This window comes from Cygnus atratus, chromosome 8 (assembly GCF_013377495.2).
Source record: "Cygnus atratus isolate AKBS03 ecotype Queensland, Australia chromosome 8, CAtr_DNAZoo_HiC_assembly, whole genome shotgun sequence".
Taxonomy (NCBI): domain Eukaryota; kingdom Metazoa; phylum Chordata; class Aves; order Anseriformes; family Anatidae; genus Cygnus; species Cygnus atratus.
This window is the reverse complement of record NC_066369.1, coordinates 1,522,477-1,542,975: the sequence shown is the minus strand read 5'-3', so window position 1 is coordinate 1,542,975 and position 20,499 is coordinate 1,522,477. Positions and strand designations below refer to the sequence as shown.

Below are 20,499 nucleotides of genomic sequence, written 5' to 3'. Positions count from 1 at the left end.
TGTTATGTTGCTATTTTAAAATATGTATTACAACGTGGTCCTATTAAAGCAAGATAACGTGTTTTCACTTAAAATCTAGTGTAATTGCAAGAGAAAACATGACTCCAGAACTACTCACTTTTCTTTGTAACTGTAGGCAATGCTTACCTCTTTACAAAGTGCTCTAGGGACCATTATTTTCAGAATTCGACATATTCTTGCAATAAACACTCTGTCCACCATTGCTCGCTCCTTCTTTCCCTCTTTCTGTTCCACATGGAACAAGTAAAACAAAGTAAGTTTAAATGATACAATACTTTCCCTATCCTCATTATTTACAGCTACTTTCTTTCTGCAGCATTTGCAATTTTTCCTGCCAATTTAAGACAAGTTAAATGAAACTTATGAATTAGGATTGTATGCCTTAACAGCTACCAGAAATGTTAAGAACTAAGCCATCAGAACAAATTGCAATAGGAAATAGCTGCCATGATGCTAAATTATATTTATTTCAATTTTATGTTAAAAGTAATACACAAACAATGCAGACCACAGCATTAAAACATCCAATTATAGGCTACAATGCAATTTGCTATCTCTTAAAGTTGCGTGTCTCAGGAAGACATCATCTGCCAGTATTTTTAAAGATGTATTCCATCTTTTCTCTAGACCATCAACAGTTTAAACTCCTTGACTGTATAGCACTAACTTGCTTCAAGTGGATCGAGCATTTGTTATTCCTTCACTTCTCTGGGATTGCATTACACTGTTTTTGAGAAATAAATCTACTAGACTTAAACCACCCCTCCCACACTCAAGTACCTCTTTTTTCATGTGTCAGTTACATTTTTTTTTAAATCACATAGCCCTATCTCCTGTCTCAACTGAGTATTTTAACAAAGTAATGGTCCAGATCTTTTCTTTCTTTTCTTCTACAGTTGTGACATAAGGATTCAGTCCTGAAAACAGACCAAAAGGTCATACGTGTGTACTTAAAACAAGTCCTGTTTTATTAATCTAATACCGCTGTCTTTGCTACCCAAGATGTGTATGAAACAGAAATTATCAGTATATCATCATATTAATACTGTAACAGGAAATCTGAAAGAAAAACCTAGAGAAACAGTATAGTGAAGACAAGCAAAGTAGAAAGAAAAAGCTTCTGTTTCACCATTAGTCAATTTGGACAATGCTATCAAGCACTCATCTTTTCTCTCTCCCCCCTCCAATTCCCAAGTATTATTAAACCCCAGAAGCTTGCACAGAGGGTTTTACTTAATCTCTTCACTTGCTGTTCTCATATGCAATATGATAAGCAACAAGTGCAAGCTCTGAGCCCCAGCAAACACCAATTTACACTGAATGCTCTGGGAATAAGCCTAAGCTTGTTTTCTATAGGAAGAAGACAGCCAGAGCTCTGTCCCTTTTAAACAAACATGTATGAATAGAAACTACAGATAAAATTTCTGTTCTGACAGGATGCTTTACAGTAGGTGGTAAAATATTTTAACTAAGAATTTTTATGCAGAAATTCAAGCCAGTCCAAACAAAGACTACTGTCAAGGTTGTATGAAGCATGACACTACAAAGTTACTGCTTTGTTTGGAACAGAAAAGACAAACATGGCATCTGATGTGCAACGTTTCTAGGAATACCTGGCTATATGTACCTGATGTTTGAGCTGAACTTATTCTCCTTCCTCTTTAATCATGTCTTCCCTGTTTCTACCTTTGTGTTGAACTTACACTAATTCCAGTATCTTCTTTCCCACAGGTATTTCCTTACACTGTTAATACCTCATTGAGTACAATTACATCCAAGATGGTTAGGAATAACAGACAGCTAGTTAAAATTTGTAAAAATAGCTATTGGTCTGTGAATCAATTTTTTATGGCAGATACTGCAGTAAAGGCCTGGCTAGAAGCTACCATGATGATACTTGCATAAATCTTAGTATATATCCAGTGCAAGCCTCTTCGAGATTTCAAAGACTGAAGTATTTGGAATAGTTATCTATTCATACCATGACAGGACCCTATACTTCTAATCATGGGCTCTGCCCTTTGGGCTAACTGTTGTATTTTATTTTAACATGAAAAAAACTTGACTAAAAGGGATACACCCTTTTGAAAATAAATGAACACACACAAATCAGGAAAACGCCAAACATCCTATGAGAATTATTTTAGAAATGGTCATACTACATCACGTTGCATACTTTTTTTTTCCCTCTTAAATAGAGGGCAATTACAGATCCCACCAAATCTACAGGCAGCTATTTGTTGCTAAGCATGTAGTCAAACTCACAAAACTAGTCCTTAAATGTTCATAAAGCATGAAGAGATTAAAAAGCACATGGTACACATCAAGCTCTTATGCAAATTTCAGCCATATGTGATTCATCTCATTCCTCCACTTGTTTCACCAATGCAAGTCTGAAGGTATCATGCAAGCCACATTTACATCATACCCATCCTACTGTCCAAAATAAAACTGTTGGGACTGAAAGTAAAAAAATGTCAATAGCATTTAAAATTATTACAATAACAACACATGAAGGAATAATTACCTCATTGGTCTGCAGTGATTGTTTTCCACTTCTTTTACTGTAGAAGAAAAATAAAGTATTTTACTTTTTATTAGCAAAAAGTTCTTAGTCTTGATCTCTACATGCAGGAGACAAAAACAAAAGCTTACAATTATATCCCTATCTATTTATTTCAAAGCAACACAGTGTCTTCACAGTACAACTACCCTTTGTGTCAAACTTACATGCTACTTTTATACTGTTTCCATGAAATGCTACCCCTTCTGCCACTTGGTTTCATGCAGGAAAGCTACCTCTTTCATCTCCAAGTTTGGCTTCACCTTGTCTTTTGTAGCCTCAACACCCAGTGTTTTTATGCCTGTAACACATACTTTGCAGGTATGGCTATAAGGTTCCAGTGACTACAAATGAAATTACATGAATGCAGATTCAGCGATCCAACTTCAATGTTTCACACTATCTACACAAGCCAAACAGATTTGTTTTGCATGGTATTTTACTTCCAAATAACTAATTTTACTACATGTAAAGATTATTTATTCATAAGCCTGTGCTGCAGGGGGAAAAAAAGCTAGATCCTGTGAAACCAAGGTTCTGTAAAGACGCGCAGTGGAAGGAGAGCTGGTTTTCCTTCTGTCCTTTTTCCTTTCCCCGCATCTTCCAGAGCGATTAGAGGAAAAACATTTATCAACTAGTACTAAACAATCATCGAAAAATACAATGGTATTCTTTTTTCCCTCTTATAAAAATGCAGGCTGGCATGTAATACAGTTATAGTTTGCCTTCCTTTCTGACCATTCAAGTATCAAATAAGCACATGAAGCCACGGGGAGAGTTCATGCATTACGGAGCTTAAAAGTGACAGCTACCCATATTACATTGTAAGCTGCCATATCATACAATACATTATCATTAGGCTGACCTCAAAACTGCAATATTCATACAGTTGCAAGACAGCACCTGGGAAGTGACAGGGCAGCAGAAATCAAGAAAGGCACTATGCTTCTGCCTACAACATCGAAACAACTGCAGGCCGCCCCGTGACCAGTTACCCCACACCTCTGCCAGCACCAGCACCTTGCACTGGTGCTTCAAAGCACCATGAAGGAAGTACCTAGGATGAAACTATGGCTGGTTTAATTTGCCATGATTAGACTACAGATCTGAATGCCATTGACCAATGAAGAAAAGTAACTTAATTACAAGGAAGGAAGAGGCAAGGCAGCAGAATATGAAAAAGAAGAGACCAGGAAAGCGAGAAGGAAGAGATGCCAGTTTAACAAGAACTTAATTAAAGGTAATGGTGAGACATAAGCCTGAGAGGAGAAGACAGAAATCTTGTAAGACTACTTGTGCAAAACACAGAGCAAAGAACATGACAGACAGTAGATGGCAGACAGGAGAGAAACAAAGCTTCAGAACAGATGTAACGCAATGGAAATGTCTGGAAATGGTAACAGCGTGCAAAGCCTAAGGAACAGCTTAGTTAAGAGACTACATCCTGGTGATGTCGGAGTGATGACTGCTGGTACAAGAAACTTCTTTCCTCCTCAACACATCTGTTAATTTTTCAAGGTACAAAACAGTAACCTATTTTTAAAAATGCCCTAAGCATGGATCTGATTAGGAGTCCAATCACATCTGGTTTGGGACAAGGAGAAAAGTAGTACTCTTAGGAGTTTATGATCAAACTAAGCGGGTATTTTTCTGGATGATTCATGACTTGCAGTAACGCATAAATCCTACCTTCGTTGCTTCAAGGCTAGCCAATGTTTGAAGTCACAACATTCAATATACAACTACTGCACCTTTAAAAGGATCAGAAGCAAACACATCAAAACAGTAATATTAGGAACATGGGGCCCAGAACTGTTGTGGCAGTTAAAAACCTTTGATGTATTTATTAAAACACTTTTTCCTACAGTAGCTGAAATGACTGAACTCATCTGAAACTGATTGTTTATTAAAGGAAAAGAATTGTCCAGAAATAGTGACCTTATATTTGTGAACTTACATTTACTTAATTTTTATCTTAAACTTTATAAATATACTCTAAGTATTTGTAAATTAAAGCTCTATTTTCATCAGGTTTTCAACAGTGCTTTTCCTTTTTAAAAGATCATGCAAGCTCAAAACAAGACTAATGCTTCAACAAGAAAGAAAACAAATCTTACATCTGATCTGTGGATTGTCTAGATGCAGAAAAATAACTGGCTACACAGCTCCATAAAGTTGTTCTCAATATTAACAAAATTAGTCCATTGTTACTTTAAAAAGTAAAACTACTTTGCTTTCAACAAGAAACTCTGGCATAGCTCTGCCTCGAATAAACTGCAGAACTTTCCTTCCCGAAGTCTCACTTCTTCAGCGAGACTGAGAACTGGCGCTACTCCAGACCCCATTATACTATTGTACAAGTTTGTGTGAGAGAATTGTGGTTGCATTCCCATTGAATTTAAAGACCAAATTAGTCAGCAAGAATGCAACAAGACTATCTTGTTGCAGCAGAGAGCTCTGTCATTTGAATCGATGCAGCTCTCTATTACTCCAGCCCTCTCACTTACTTGGTGCTGGAGCATCGCAAACCTTAGCGCTGAAGGAAGGTAACTGCTACGTGCTGTCCAAATCCTCTGCTGCAAGTGACTTCTCCAGTGCAGGGGTCATGTTTGAGTAGTAAGGGCTGATTGGAATAGAAACATAATGCTGCTTTTTACTGCCAGGTTCATCTGAGAGATTACCCTATCCGCACACACCACCCTCCAGTCTGAGTTAAATGGTGCTTTTCATTTGAGATAATGGGCCTGTCAGAGGTGGGCCTCAAAGCTCAAGTGCTGTTGATGCCTAGTGACATGGCAGAATAACAGATACGGGTACAGCTCAGGTTAGTACAGTTTGTCACATAATTATTCAATTACTAGCTGCCTGAATTGTAGGAATAGTATTGAACTGCAGAAGAGCTCTACTTCCAAGCTGTAGCACAGCTGCTCTCACTCCACCACACGATACTGACATGAAACCCTTCCTGAGAGCAGACATCCTGAGGCTGACTGGCTGGTGTAACGAGAAATACCAAGTAAGAGCAACTTCCAGACAGTCTGGATGGAAGTAATGCTGGATTTAACAGTGACACGACAGATGTCCCATAAGGAACACACTTCAGTTCCTCTTTACCTTGAGGTCTAAACCGTGCAGTGACCTGTCACCATTCATTTTCCACCTTCTCCCTCTACAACAGAAAGTCCCCCACACACACTTTTTAAAAAACTCTAGAGAATAGTTCCCCTGGGACATTAGATTTTACCAAGCAGAATTCAACAGTTAGATTACAGAGAGCAGGAGAATACAAGACCTTGTTTTAGTCGACAAAAAAAAAAAAGTTAAGGTGACAGAATAAGGGTACAAGAATAAATACTTAAGAGCACCTACAGCAACAAAAATAAAGCCGAAACACTATGGCATATGCCATAAAGCAATGACATCCAGCAAAGTAAATTATTAAGTTTTTGAACTTATGAATGCCTAACTTTGCAGCTTAAAAACAATGTGATTTTAAACTGAATCATGGCAGTTTACAGATGGAGAGAATATCTTGAAAGCATGACTCAAACACAAATTAATACAGTAACATTAGTCAAGATTACACAAAAATTTGTATATTGAAATGCCCTATTAATTTATTCCTCCAAAATAACAAACCCCGTAGAAATGTAAAGCCTAGCTTTTTTTCTCTCAGCATACAAGAGGAATAAAGACTTCTGTAGCGGAATTATTCCTTAATAAAACTTATCTTCAATGGCTGCTTGCTCTTCTGTTTTCCCACCTGGAAGAGTTTCACATGAACTGAAACTACGGGTACCGCTGGAGAATTAAGAAAAAAAAGGCCTACCAGCACAGTAATGAAATAACTGGCTTCACTAAGTAGCAAGTAGATGACAAGCAGACAAACTTCCAATGCAGATCTTGCTTTGAGCACACGCTTGGATTAAGTGACACACAGAGGTCTCTTCTACGCCGAATTATTCTGCAATTCATTCTATGTTTCTACAACTTTAAAAAAAAAAAAAGAGAAGGCCAGAGATACAATGAGACATGTATCGCACGAAGAAATTTCAGGGAAAGGAACATCCCGTATGTAGCCTGCTATCTGTTATTTAACTGCACAGAGCTTTTACAACAAATGTACGTATGGCAAGCCAAGGAAGCTATCAGCAGTACTTGGTTAACAGCTGTGCCAAACTTGTCATTTATACGTGCATGGTTACTGAATAAATAGCAACTCACTAAAAATAAGTAAATAGTTAAGTACTTACCTAATAAATAGCAGGTAATAAAAACAAAACACCTTCCCCCAACATCAAGAAACACGATGAGGTAAGAAAAATGCAAGATATTTTAAAGAAGCTGATGTGGTTTCAGGACTGTGCACAGGCATTTGACAGCTGATCCCCCTTTAAGGGAAGCAGTGAAGCACAAAACTTGAAGATGATAATACTGTGCAATTTCAACTTGCAAGTCAGTGTTGGTCACTTGGTTTTGTGTTTGCCTCTCTATTTCCTTATCAGTAGAACTATTCTTCCTAAAGAAACAGGCCGCAATGGTGGTTACTCAAAAAGGATCACTCTCAACACTACTGCAGAAGAAAGTGATTTGAGAAGCACTGGGAAAAGTCTTCCAGAGACTATCTAGTTACTGAAAGGTCTCAGGAGTACCAGTAGCTCTGTGGCATTTATTAGCAAACAGGAAAGTTAAAGAATTACAGCTTCTAGGATTATCCATCTGTTTCCAGAATAAAGTTCATTTAAATTCTGTGGAAGCAATGTACACCGAGCTAGGCACAACCACGTGGAATTGCAGACGAGATAAGCAAGTCTTCCAGTTTAATGATGGGTGAAAAGGAAATTTGGGGTTGAAAATGGTATGCCGCGTGTAACTGTGGAGAAAGTCCAAAGTTCAGGTCATGCTACCTGCCTTCTGTGGAGTAGGCTGCCAAGCTTCTGCTCAATGCAGGACGAAGAAGTGTCTGTTATAGGGGTAAATGGAGCTTTTCAGATGGTTGTTACCCCTAAGCAGCTCTTGTGTTTGTCTTTTGCAGACCATGCACGATTCTAGGTGCAGCTTTCAGTTCATTTCATAGTTGGAATACCACTCTGACATTGTAAAGGCAGAATACAACTCAAACAACTGAAGCTTGCACGCACTGTTCAATTGCATGCACTGTTACAGTGTGAAGGAGTAACACGTGTTGAGAATCGCATAGCATAAACCTCCCAGCACAGTCACTGGCAGACAGCTTCACACTGCACACAGCGCGAGAGGCAGCAACACCGCAGTTACCTTGGGTCAAGGGCAGCGACCTTACTCAGAAGCACAGGCACGCTCCGAAAGCACGCCCACTTACACAGGACACCATGAGCACACACAGAAACCAAGAGAAAATTTTCTTGGCTCTAGGTTGCAGCATAACCAAAAATAATGTGAGAGAATGCATTCAGGCAAGCAGGACAGGGACTGAGAAGGTCACAGCTATGTAACTGCAAGCCGAGCGCTGGCTCCTCGCTGCACTGGAAGTTTCTATACAGATTTTAGAAGGCAGCCAAGCAGCAATGTTCTAGAGAAAAATGTCCGTTTCAGTAGAAGCCTGCATCTCAGTAACAGAGTAACACAAAGGAAAAAGGCAAAAGCTATTAGTTTTTTCCATAAGCTTGTGCTTTCACCTAAGCTGTGGCTGTAGCTCTCGCTCATGTACAACAGTGGAAAAAGATTTGTAATTTATTTCCTGCTTTCTGCAAAGTGGAGAAGAAATCTGCTTCACACTATTACACACTCTTACACTCGATTTGGCATTGAGAGCAGTCATTTTACGCGATTTAGTGAAAGAGAAACCACTAATTAACTACCCAGGCTCCAAACAAAGGCAGTTTGAATGCTAGGAGTAGACCCGAGCCATCTGGTTTCTCCTGCCTCCTTAGCCTCCAGGTAAAAACAGGTTTCCTGAGCCCCAGGCAGTTGGTTTTTTTCCTATGAGATTAGATTTTAGATGCTTTTTCTGGTAATCCTATCTCTATGTTTCAGCATTTGTGATGTTTTATTTTTTATGTTTGGTTTTGTGCACATGTATGAAGTAGTGGACTGAACAGTCCCATTCCCATTCTGGATAGGCCTACCTTAATGTAGCTGCAGTTTTTCTTGACACCTTCTTAAACCACTTCGCAAAGAAGCACAGATTCTCCTTAAAGCTTCTACATGCATGTAAGCGGTGTATTCATCCGCTGTAACGTAACCTCCCCCTTTTTGTCAAACAGCCATGGGGACTCCAAACCAGAACAGGCCCCTTTGTGCTAAGCACTCAAGCCAGGCTCTCCGAATCTAAAGAAACAAGGCATGTTAACAAAAGAGAATGACTCAAACATAGAATTAAACAAAATTGTGACTTGCTTTAAGTTACAACTGCCACTTGTTAGGTTTTAACTTCTGTAATTACATTTCCAAGCATTTGTACAAGTTTTTGTCACTTCTGGCTGCGCTTGTACCGAGCACCACCAAGCTGACAGGCAGCCCCACCAATGGCACCAGCAGCACACCCACTCCCACTGCCAGCGGCCCAGGGCTGGGAAGTCCAACAAGAGGCGAGCACATGGGCAACACACCACCTGAGATGACCTGCGTAAAGCCCTGTCTGATGCACGCTGCCTCAGCAGCTCTGCTTATTCCTCTCAACACAAACGAGCCTCTCCCATTGCTTTAGGCAGACCTAAACTCTAAAGACCCAAGCAAACATTTTTCTTCCCTTCTGCATTTCTTCCCCACACAGGATGGACAGAAAACACCTAGATTTCAGAAGTTGAATTTATAGAAAACTAAATATCCATACTCTGGCATCCCCTTGAATTCTAATGGACATATTAGGTGATAGGAAAGGCCAGTGTCTCTAGGAGAAGATCTTAAAAATGTTTTATTTTGGCACCTTGCCATTTACTATAAATTCCTCCTATATTCTCCATATTCTCATTTGCTAATCTTACAGTTCCAAACTCTTTACCTTAACTACCTCCTAATACTCCTTTCAGTCCCTCTTCCAGCAGAAATCTGTAAGTGTTAAATACTTAATCTAAGTACATTCTCCATTTTTATAAGTACTTTATTTTAAACCACATAGAGATCAGGAACAATTCTTTCTGGGGGGAATCACAGACAATGCCCAGCTTTTTTATGTAATACCCATTAAAATTTTATTTCTGAAGCAATCAAATCTTAAGCAAATATTCTGCTTCTTGTTCTAGGCAGTAATGTCTAGCATTCAAGACAAAGCTCATAGAACACGGGGTTAGACTTTTGGGGATGAAAGATAATATATTAACTTCATTCTATTTTACACCTTATACAGCATAGGCTTGCTCCCTCCCACCCCCCCTTCCATTTTACAGTCCTATAATGTATAATCCTATTTCATCATTTACCATCTTTTTGACTGCTGATACCCACTAGGGACTTACTGTCTTTGTTTAAAGACATAAAATGGTTGGGTGAACCGAAGAGGAGAAGCAGAAAGATAAAGGTCGAGAAGCAGGGAGAAGGGCTGAAGAGGGGCTCAACATTTCAACCGTCTTGCTTGTTTTTAATGTCACACAAGTACGGATTACAAACCCCACTCATGCATTGTCCATAAGGTTGAAGCCAATTGCATTTCATTAAAATAGCAATTCATAGCAACAAACTGCTACCCATAGTAACAGCAGCTCTTAAAAAGAAAAACATTTGTTTGATTTGCACACATCCAAACAGCACTTGTATTAGACCAGAATATGTGATCATTTAGAAAAATTGTAAAGATTAGTTCAAAGTTTTATTTCAGTACTTCCATTACTTAAAAAAATCAATTCCAAAACCCAATCTTCTCAGACCTTGCTCAGTGGCAAGGTCTTGGGCATTAAACTTTTTTTTTTTTTTATTAAATCTTACAGCGAACAAAGTACAGACCTGATCTGACTTCGACTGGTTTTCCTTTGTTCTTTTACACTTCAAATCTTTCTTCGATACTCAATAGTGAAAAAAATAGTACCACTAGTCTTTAAAAAAGATTTTACAAGTAATTTCCCTAAACAGAATCAAGATTTTTCAATTGTTAGACACAGACGAGAGCTGCAGCTGCTTGTGCTTGCAGAAACAGATCAGGATTGACTAATGCCACAATTAATTTTCCCTGTTCCTGCATTATATTCCCAGAATAACGTAGCTTCTCAAAAGAGAACTTCTTATAACTCTAAGAAGACTGCCAATACTACAACCGAAGCCATAATTGCATTTACACATAACTTCCTCTCTCCCAGGAAATGAAAGCTTTTCCAAGGAACCAGACTTTTTGAGGACAGCTACTGAAATGGAGAAACAGTGCAGTTTTTTATTTCTACGCTTTACTTGAGGAAGTAACATGAAATACTGGCAAGTTATTTACTACAAGCAAACAGTTCTACATCATGCCTTTTTGGAGGAATTTAGGAAGTTGTGGTTAAAATATATTGTAAATTGCAAGGGATGCCACCTCTCAGTCCTGCAAAACTGATGAGCAATGTAATAGGTACTACAGAAGAACAGCTGTGACTAATCTAACACACTAATTAAGGGATCTTTGACCTACTAAGGTAGGTTAGCATAACATACAGCTTAATTATTCATACATTACTACTTGATATGAGTTGTACTGGACCTTGCTCCTATTGTCTGACAGCAGAAATGTAGGTGGAAGTTGTCCCTTTTTCCTACTCTAATTTCTACAGTTGACTATTCCACATCACAATTAACACACACAATACAAAGTCTGCGTAAGATAAGTCTGTTCTTGATATGTTACAGATTTAACAGATATTTGATTTGCTAAAATATGGTATGTGTTTTTCTCATTTGCATTTGATATTTTTATCATTTCTTAACTTTGGTCAGCAGTGATACTGAGCTATTGTCAGCCTGCCAGCAGACATGAAGAAAGAAGTTATTCTGGGAAAGCATGATATAATAGTGTATCTTATTCTGAATTTAAGTATTTATACTTATACATACTTAAGGTATATATATTTAAGCTATACTAGGAACAAGTAAGTTTTGCAGGTAAAGTTTACAGTCGCACTAGAACCCTTACATGATTCACTTGAAAGTGAACAGCAAAACACTGGTCTGCAACATTTTCAAATTTCAAGTCTGCAACATTTACCCTTTGCCTTTAAGGGGCTCACAGTCACAACTTCACCTTTCTGAATTCAAGAAGCTGAAGTTCATCTCACACTGAACAAGATAACATTTTCTGGCATTATATACTAAGGTGAACGAAGGAATTCACACACGTAAAACTAAACTATCCCATAGGTTGCTACTACTCACTTGCTTTTCTGAGCCAACCTCACGCTGCAGATACAATACAGTTCTTATACAGACTATGTAGATTGCCAGACAAAATCCTTCTCCTTTTGAAGAAGTAAATAAATTTAGGCCAGCCGTACTCTCAACTTCTCTCTCTCAAAGACTCTGAGAAAAACGCAACACAAATTAGAGGGCACACTAGGCCCTGGAGATTTTTTATCATTATTGCATGATGGTTTACCACTTATTATTATGTGCCAATACCATATACCAGCACAAGTATGCTGGAATACATAAAGATTTGGCACAATGACAGTCCTTCCCAAAAGTATGCTATAATTTAAGTTAGCAACAAAGCATTAGGAAATGAATGATACATGAACTAATGAGACTAAACGAGGACAAGGCAATGATAATAAGTGGATGCTTTTGTCTAGGCAAGTGGTGTAGGCAATATAGCTTGCTTACCACCTAGTCTTGATAGGTAGCATTCTGTAAGGCTCCTGGCAAGATTTGCCACACAAGGAAACACGAAGAAAAGAATGACAACCAATGGCAAAAAAAACATCCTCAAAAACAACATTCATGCAGCAGCACAGCTCTTTTTGAAAGAACTGAATGGCGGATGTAGAGTTTGGAATCTACAGCCACAATACGGTAGCAGTACTAAGAACTACACTGTGGAAGGATTCAAAAGCACAAACCAACACACACACACAGGTGGAACAACCTAGTTGGTACACATGGTACTTATTTTAGCAACTACATTTTCTACCAGGTTTGAGGAAAAAATGGCTTAAGAGGAAGATTGCAGCAGTAAAGATAAAGGATGAAGTATCTGGATGACTGAAATACAGATAGAAGAAAAGGGACAGATCAGGTCAGACCATCTCAACTCCATTCAACTGCTGAATGTAATTTATCAATCTTCTCCACTTTCCAGCTGTCACTAATCTTGAAGCAGTGTTTGATACGGCTAATACATATGAACACCTCTGATTTTAACACTCTACCTAGCAAAATCAGACGATCCATACAGCAGGAATGCATTCTAAATACAATCTTCAGTGTAAGGCTAACGCTCAGTTTCAGCATACCCAACACCCTCAAACTAACAGCAGCACTGCTCTTGTCAAATCCTGCAGATCAACATCAGGAGACCTGCAAAAAAACACTTCATGGGGACAACCCAGGTAAACCTTGCATGAAGGTTTACCGATTATTATTTTATGTCAGTATCATATACCAGCACAAGTGTGCTGGAACATATAAAGAATTGGCACAATCTTAAAGGTACAATGACAGTCCTTTCCAAAAGTATGCTATAATTTACATTAGCAACAAAGCATTAGGAAATGAACGATACATGAACTAATGAGACTAAAGGTGGACGTAACCCACATTACAGATTTCAGGGGTAGGGAGATGACTTTGGACAAGTTCTAGCCTACTCTATCAACTCAATACTAGTGCTTGGAGTATACTAAATGTACTTCAAAACTACACTTGACCTCCATCTGCATTTGAAGATGTGCTCCAAACTGAATGTAATCTAGTATGTGCTCCTCAACAAAGGGAGAGCAATCAGGAGGTTCTCTTTAAAAGCACACTCTTCATCTGAAGAATCTGAAGTAGATTCTCCCAGAATATCTGCTTGGCCTTGTCTTTCTTACAAACACCATTACCATATGCTAAGTGTGAAAATCTTGCATTACAGTACTAATAATACTCCCAGCTCATCACTTTCAAGCCCTTCTATATAGCTTTTCACCTTTTTACAGTGTTATTTCACTAACCTCAGCAGAGATACTTGAAAAAGACCATCCTTCCCTATGAGTTTGATAAAAGAGTAACTCTACTTGGGATCTCGCTTCTATTCTTATGGAAGCAACAAAACGTAGCAAATTCCGTAAACAGTTATGCTACTGATCAGTCGTGTGTTATATGACAAAGTTACCTAACTTCACAAAGCTCTAAAGATATCATGTATATGAAAGGAGTTAGGTAAAATAACACTAGATTGTTGCTTAACTGCAGGTATGTTATTACTTAAGTCTGTTGGGTAAGCCCATTTCACCATCAAGATTTAGCACTGGGATAAGGTTATAGTAACCACACAACATCTAACTGTACCACTGTAACACAGCAGGTCTTCTGTATATGATCAGCAGACTACATCCACAAAGACACTAAAATCATCAAAGGATCAAGTGGGGAGCACATCCTTGATCTGCCGCACGTTGTGGTAGCCAAGTGCTTCACGGAGGGCTGGCAGACAGACAGGAGCACACATGTACCTGTACAACACCCTCACAGGTACGAGAAGCAGCTACAAGCTCTTTGTAAGGGCTGCCAGCATACCCTACTGCCACACGGCCGTGTTTGAGGAACAACTCGGCTCCACTACTTGCCTGTGCAGACAGGACGCACCTAAAAAGTCACCTGCTCGTCACTGTTAGTCCACTGAGGAGAAAATGGAACAAACGAGGAGAATTTGAGCAACGAGGCGGCGGCGCTCGGATGCGCGGCCGCACCTAGAGGACGGGGAGCTCCGGAGCCTCCCTGCGGACCTCTGCCGGGGAGGAGGCCGGCAGCTGCCCCGGCTCGGGCCTCCAGGCCGAGGCCGGCCCCGGCCCCGGCCCCGGCCCCGGCCCCTGCCCCGGCTCCGGCTCCGGCTCCGTCCCCGTCCCCGTCCCCGTCCCCGTCCCCCCGGGGCCGCCCCCACCCTCCCCGGCCCGGCTCGCTCGCTCACCCGTGCTGGGCGGCCGCCCGCCGCTTGTTGAGCAGGCAGAGCAGCGCGCAGGCGGCGGCCGTGGTGGCGCCGGCGATGGCGGAATGGCGCACGGTGAGGTACTTGCTGTAGGCGGCCATGGCGCGAGTGCAGGCGCGGAGCCCCGCCGAGCCGAGCCGAGCCGTGCCGTGCCGAGCCGAGCGGGCGCTGGGAATGCCGGGACGAGGGGCGGGCCGCGGGCGGGTTGTGCAATGGGAGCGACGGCGAACAGCTCCGTCCTCAGGCCCCGCCGGGCCGCGGGCAGCGGGTGAAAGGCAAGGGGGAGGTTCCCCGGCCGCAGCCTCGCCCCGCCGCCGGAGGCCGGGCCTCCTGAGGGGCCTCCCGGGGTCCCGGCCGGGCCCCTGGGCCGGGAGCCTCGGCGTCCGCTGTGGCCTCCTCGCCGGACACGGGGTGAGCGCTGCCCGCCTGTAGAGGCAATGCGAAATAAACCTTCCCGAGAGCTTTCTCGTGTGAGTTTTGCCCTGCTGTTTTTTAGGGCCATGCGAGCAGCTGCCAAGGTTAACGTTGAGAGGGCGGAACAAGCTGTCAGCTGCGTGAGTACGGGCAAACAATCCCTGACACCGTCAGTCGGAGCCACACCAGGTGCGGCCGTGCCAGCCAGCCCCTACAAAACCAGTTAGACTCGCGCAGTGCTTTTTCGCTCAGAGTCGATAACAGTTTGACACATTGAGTTATCCCAGCAAAACACCCGTGCCAGCAGAACCGTGTTTAGATTAGATCATCCCCGCTGGGGACATAGCCCTCAAAAAGACACCTGATACTGCGATGAAGTGTCGGTACCTCATGCAGGATCGGGTCGATCTTACGTTTAGAGCCTGTACTGGTGCAATGGTTGACGCTGGAATGACAATTACTCTGGTCAACCTTTTAAATGCAGAACACAATGCAGTTAAAATCAAGGTATCTGCTTTTAGTCTGAGAAAAGCTTTTGATAAAGGCTTTTAAAAATATTTAAATACTTTTGAATGTTGCATTTTTGTCATTGTAGTATCAGATTGTGTGCATAGGTCAGTCCATTTCTCAAATATTCATATTTCTTTCAAATATGTATGCCAGGAGTAGCAGGGCTGAAGCTGCAGTTGATTGAGAAATAATCTGTTTCTTCATAGTGAATCACCACATATACTTTTCTTTCTCATTCTCTTTCCACATCCTTGGTATCATCAGGCATTTGGGGGCAAGTTTATTTTTTGGAGCCAAAACTGGATTCCCAAAACATCAAATTGTTCACATTTTCTACAGCACCGGAGTCAGGGCTGTTTAATCTAGTTTTATGGCATTAATTTGTTGTGTAACCTCAAACTGGTAATCTCTCTGTTTTAAAGCATCATTTGTGTTTTAAGGGAAAAATCATAAACTATTTAAGTTGTTTTCTGATCCTAAGGAAAATATACAGCAGAATCAGAAAACATTATTAAGTTTATTGCATATCAAGATTTTGCTGTATATGTTGCTCAAAGTTGGAGGTCCTGTCATGTTTTCTTAAGCCTTGGATACTTTGGCAGGAGGTAAGTGTAAGAACCTAAAAAGAGGTCATTTCCTCATCAAATCAAATTTCCTATATTCATATCACTATGAAAATGAAAGTCTACAAATTTTCGGGTTTTCTGAATCTTACAGTTTTGCGGCTACTTTTCATCTCTCTATGTGTGCTGAGATCAAAAGCAGGGTGGTATTGTGACCCGTTTCTTTACAAATCCTCTTCTCTCCATAACCTGAGGTTGGTTGCACCTTTCCACGGAACTAGCAATCTAATATAGTCCAACTTTATTTACATTCAACGTCCATCTATTTGGGCCATGCTGACCTTTGTTGTTTGCTTGTCTATGTGACTTGTGTTCTGCTATGTTTATCTTCTTCAGCGTCCTTATTTCACTTTTTAAGGCTGCCCAATACCATGTCCTATTACATATTTTTCTTCTAACTTGTCTTTAAATAATTTTACATATACGTATCATCTTTTTTAAGAAACTTGTACCATGCATCCAGTCCTCTACTGTTTCTTCTACTTTCTGTCTCCATTTTTCAGTGTTGCTTTTTGCTACTTTGTGTAACTAGCTTTGTTAGTTATTCCTAATGTAACTGTGCACTTAGTGTAAAACATGAGGTTTTTATTGATCCATTATTTCATCGACTTACAGCTGCACTCATGGATAAGCATATTCTTGATAAAATCACTCACACTGATCAAATGCTTTTGTGGCAGAAATTCCTTCTTTGTTCTGCAGTTTGAGATCTTCTGCATTTCAATACTTACACATTGCAGCCACTTTCTGTTCTTGGCATTCTTGGTAGAAGGCAATTGTGAGAGTTTTCCAAGGTAGCAAGTAACAACAACATTAATTAAAATGTATTTCAAATATAAAAGCTAGAGGTGGACAGGTAGCTTGGAAGAAAGCAAAGCAAACAGTACCAGGACTGTCATCTGTATTAATGATGGCACATAGAGTTTCTTAGAAGAAGGAAGAACAAATTGATAACTGTGCTTTTGATATGGTCCATGGTATGGTTCAACTTCTCATTGGCTGTGTAAGAACATTCATAGAAAGAAAGCTATTTGCACTTAAAATAGCGCTATGGAAGACTGAAGTCTGTAGGAAGAAAAAAGCTTATTTACTATTAAAGCCTAAAACCCAGTAAAGGAAATAAGGAGACCTCGTAACAGCAAGTGTTAGGCTATGGTCCTGTGTCTGAAGTGTCAAGCAGCACTATCCATGTAAACACTTCCCAGCCAAGCTGGCTGCTTTTTTCTACACAGGATGACACATTCTCAGTTATGCTGGTTTGTGAGACCAGCTTATGAAATAACTCAGAAAATTAACACCGTGAGACAGAAGAGAGTCAGGGAGTTGATCCAGGTTAAAATACAAGAGCTTTTGACAAGTTTTGCAGTGCAACCCCACTAATACTTGAGTGGGTAAAACATAATGTGTTGTGCATCAATTTCACAATAAGTGAAATGTCTGTGTAATAAATAGTAGTAAAAAAATTGCTAAACAGTTCAGACTCTCAAATCGTGTCCTCTGTCAATACTGATTTTAGCCTGTTGAATTTTAGGAAGCGTCTCTAAGACAGGAACATAAGAAACTTGTACAGAGTGTTTTATCCCACTAATAATTATGTGAATACCTTTTTTTTTTTTTAATGTAGTCTGGGTTAACAAATAAGATGCTCTGATTTGGTTTCTCTCAGAACAGGAAGAACCTGTATTATTTGCTGTTGGCACTTGGCGTACAACAACCAACTACATTCTGAGAGCAACATATCTAATAATTAAATGAAAATCATGCTGTTTATTGTCGGTCCAATGTAACATTAATATTAGGGAGAGCAATTTACAAGTGTTGTGAAAGGTGTCAGAAGAATTAGATTAATTTATGTAAGTTGAAGTAAGCTGTAAGATGCAAACTGTACAGCATATGTAAGTTAAGTTTGAAAGTAGTTTGTATAGTGCTGGTCTCCAATCTGTAGACCTGTACTTGCTTGATTTCTAAGCCCATATAAATTCAGTAAGATTGTTCACTTGTTTGATGTTGAGTACTGCAATATTTGAAAACTCAATAACTAGCAGAGCAAACGGAACAGTTCCAGGGATTGTCATGTTGTCTTCTGTCAAATGTGTGTTCTCTCTTACATATATCCAGCCATTCTTAGCTTATAGTTTTAGAATTTGGCATGGGTTGCAGGGAAATTAATGATTACTCCATTTGTGCAGGCACCAATGTTAAATGATAAGGTTTTGTCAGTTCTACTGAAGTAACATGCCACAGTATTAATTTCTTGCTTGATTTTTAACAGAAGGAAAACACCTCTGAAGCTAAGCTACATTTAATTAAGTATCAGTGTATGTATGTGTGTGGTGAGTGGAGTATTCCAATGACAAGCTCGTCAATACAGCTAATACCAACCAAATGGAATCGTTATATGTTTAGTTACACAGCTTGAAACTCCAGTGTGGGTGAAGTAATGTGGATATGCTATCAGCCACTCAAAAATCAAGCCTCCACCTCCGTGAAATATATGCTGATTATACCATGAGTTTGATCTGGGGTTTGAGTGGGGCCTCAGTTTTTGGCTTGAAGAATAATCCCATTGATCTGAATGCTGGAGGAAGACCAAGTAAGGGATGAAATGAATACAAGTAAGATGAGGCAAAATTGAGACCAGAAAAAAAAATAAAGGGCTTGACAAGAAATTGGTGAAGAAAGGCTGCAGAAACTGGAGCGTCTTAGCAAGACAGCATGTAGGACAGGCAACTGAGACACCTTGGTCAGGAAGCCAGTGGAAGAAGGGTTTAGAGACCAGTTGAGCAAGGAGATTAGAGGGGCTGAACAATGATTCTGGTATTGGGAAGGAATCAAATGGTTAAGCAAGACCACACTGGATGTGTGTTGCAAAACAGAAGGATGACACTGAGCTAGTGAGGTAAACAGAAAGGAGGGATTTAGAACTAACTGACTGGAGGGGAAAAAGGTTGAAAGAAGGTACTTAAATTTGATGAGCTACGATATGGAACTGTCTAGACGTAGGAACCTGTGGTACCTGAGCTAGCAATTTATGGTGGAGGAGATGTGGGTCCCTTCCAGGATCCAGGATATTCTGTGAGTCTATGAGTGTAGGAGAAACACTTGATAGAAATTTGCATTTTCTCATTTTAAGAACAGCATGAGATATATCAGAGATACATTTACAGAAGCATTCTGTGCTACCAAGTAGTTGCAGTTAAGTGGCGCTTGCTCTAAACATAGTAATTCTTAAAGTACTTAGCATTTAATAACATATTTTTAAATTTTGCGTAGTATTTGGATGGTGTTCATTAAAGTCTAGAGCTAGATACTGATTACAAGTGAATTCAATATTACAAATGAATACTAAATAACTGTCTATTCACCAAATGAAGCAGCAATAGTGTGGCAAATATGAATGACCAATGATTTGTCAAGTGACAGGAAAATAGTGAATTCAATGGAACTGTACAGAAAGTACAAAAATGGTGGATCTTTGAATTTGATTGAGGAGACCAACAGAGACTTCAGTGTTGGTTAAAGATCATAAAATTGTGAAAAATTGGACTGGAAGGTACCTTTAGGACCATCCGGATTGACTTCAAAAAGATGGTATAGAAAGAGAGGAATGAAAAAGGCCAGGGAAATAAGGTTATTAACATGGAAACCCTCTTAGTTGAATGGGACAGGCAGGAAGAAATATGTTCTTAATATATTGTGGAACAGGTAATAAAATGTATAATTTAGTGAGGAAAAATCAGAAATGTGAAACAAGTATGCTTTTCTTAAATAAGTATGGGATCAAAAACAATAGATGCAGAAAGTGGATCCGTAAGGAATGTGAAGAAAATAGTAAACTGTTAAATATAAAGCTCCTCTCCGTGAAGACACGTAGAAAGAGTGCTGGTGTTCTTTAAAAAAGGGACATGACTAGTACATGTTACTACTATTACATATTGCTACCAACATCTGCTACTAATAGTGTTTATTACTTATGTATATTATATATTGGTACTAGTAGTAGTTCTGTGATGATACCGGTATTATATTTAATGACAAATGACTAGGATAAGTCATTTAGATTACTAGTGCCCAAGACGATGCTTGCAGTTAAACATGTTTTCACTTGTTCAGTGTGCAGAGATACTGCTTACTCAGCTTTCTAGTATAGCTCGTGTCCACAGGAAATTAAAATTTGAAACTGAATTCCTCAGGGAATATAATGTAGAAAACTGTCGAAATGCATTACCCTTCAAGACTTTTGCCCTCATACTATATAGGCCAGTGCTTTACATGTTTTAGAAAAAAATGGTGAAAGTCTCTGC

At 39.9% G+C, this 20,499-nt stretch overlaps 2 protein-coding genes across 2 annotated transcripts in view; one reads left to right on the top strand and one right to left on the bottom strand.

Annotated features, from left to right (window-relative positions):
- The window catches only part of ABCD3 (ATP binding cassette subfamily D member 3), a 30,902-nt gene extending 16,057 nt beyond the window's left edge, over positions 1-14,845 (bottom strand). Inside the window, exons 1-3 of the mRNA XM_035537183.2 lie at positions 14,631-14,845; positions 2,549-2,585; positions 148-246 (exon numbers count right to left, since the gene is read on the bottom strand). Of these exons, the coding sequence (XP_035393076.1) occupies positions 148-246; positions 2,549-2,585; positions 14,631-14,749 (255 nt within the window). The 5' untranslated portion in view covers positions 14,750-14,845. The remainder of the gene's footprint in view (positions 1-147; positions 247-2,548; positions 2,586-14,630) is intronic.
- Positions 14,846-14,964: 119 nt separating this feature from the next.
- The window catches only part of ARHGAP29 (Rho GTPase activating protein 29), a 78,519-nt gene continuing 72,984 nt past the window's right edge, over positions 14,965-20,499 (top strand). The window contains exons 1-2 of the mRNA XM_035537179.2: positions 14,965-15,059; positions 15,145-15,251. The gene's annotated coding sequence lies outside the window, so the exon portion shown is untranslated. The remainder of the gene's footprint in view (positions 15,060-15,144; positions 15,252-20,499) is intronic.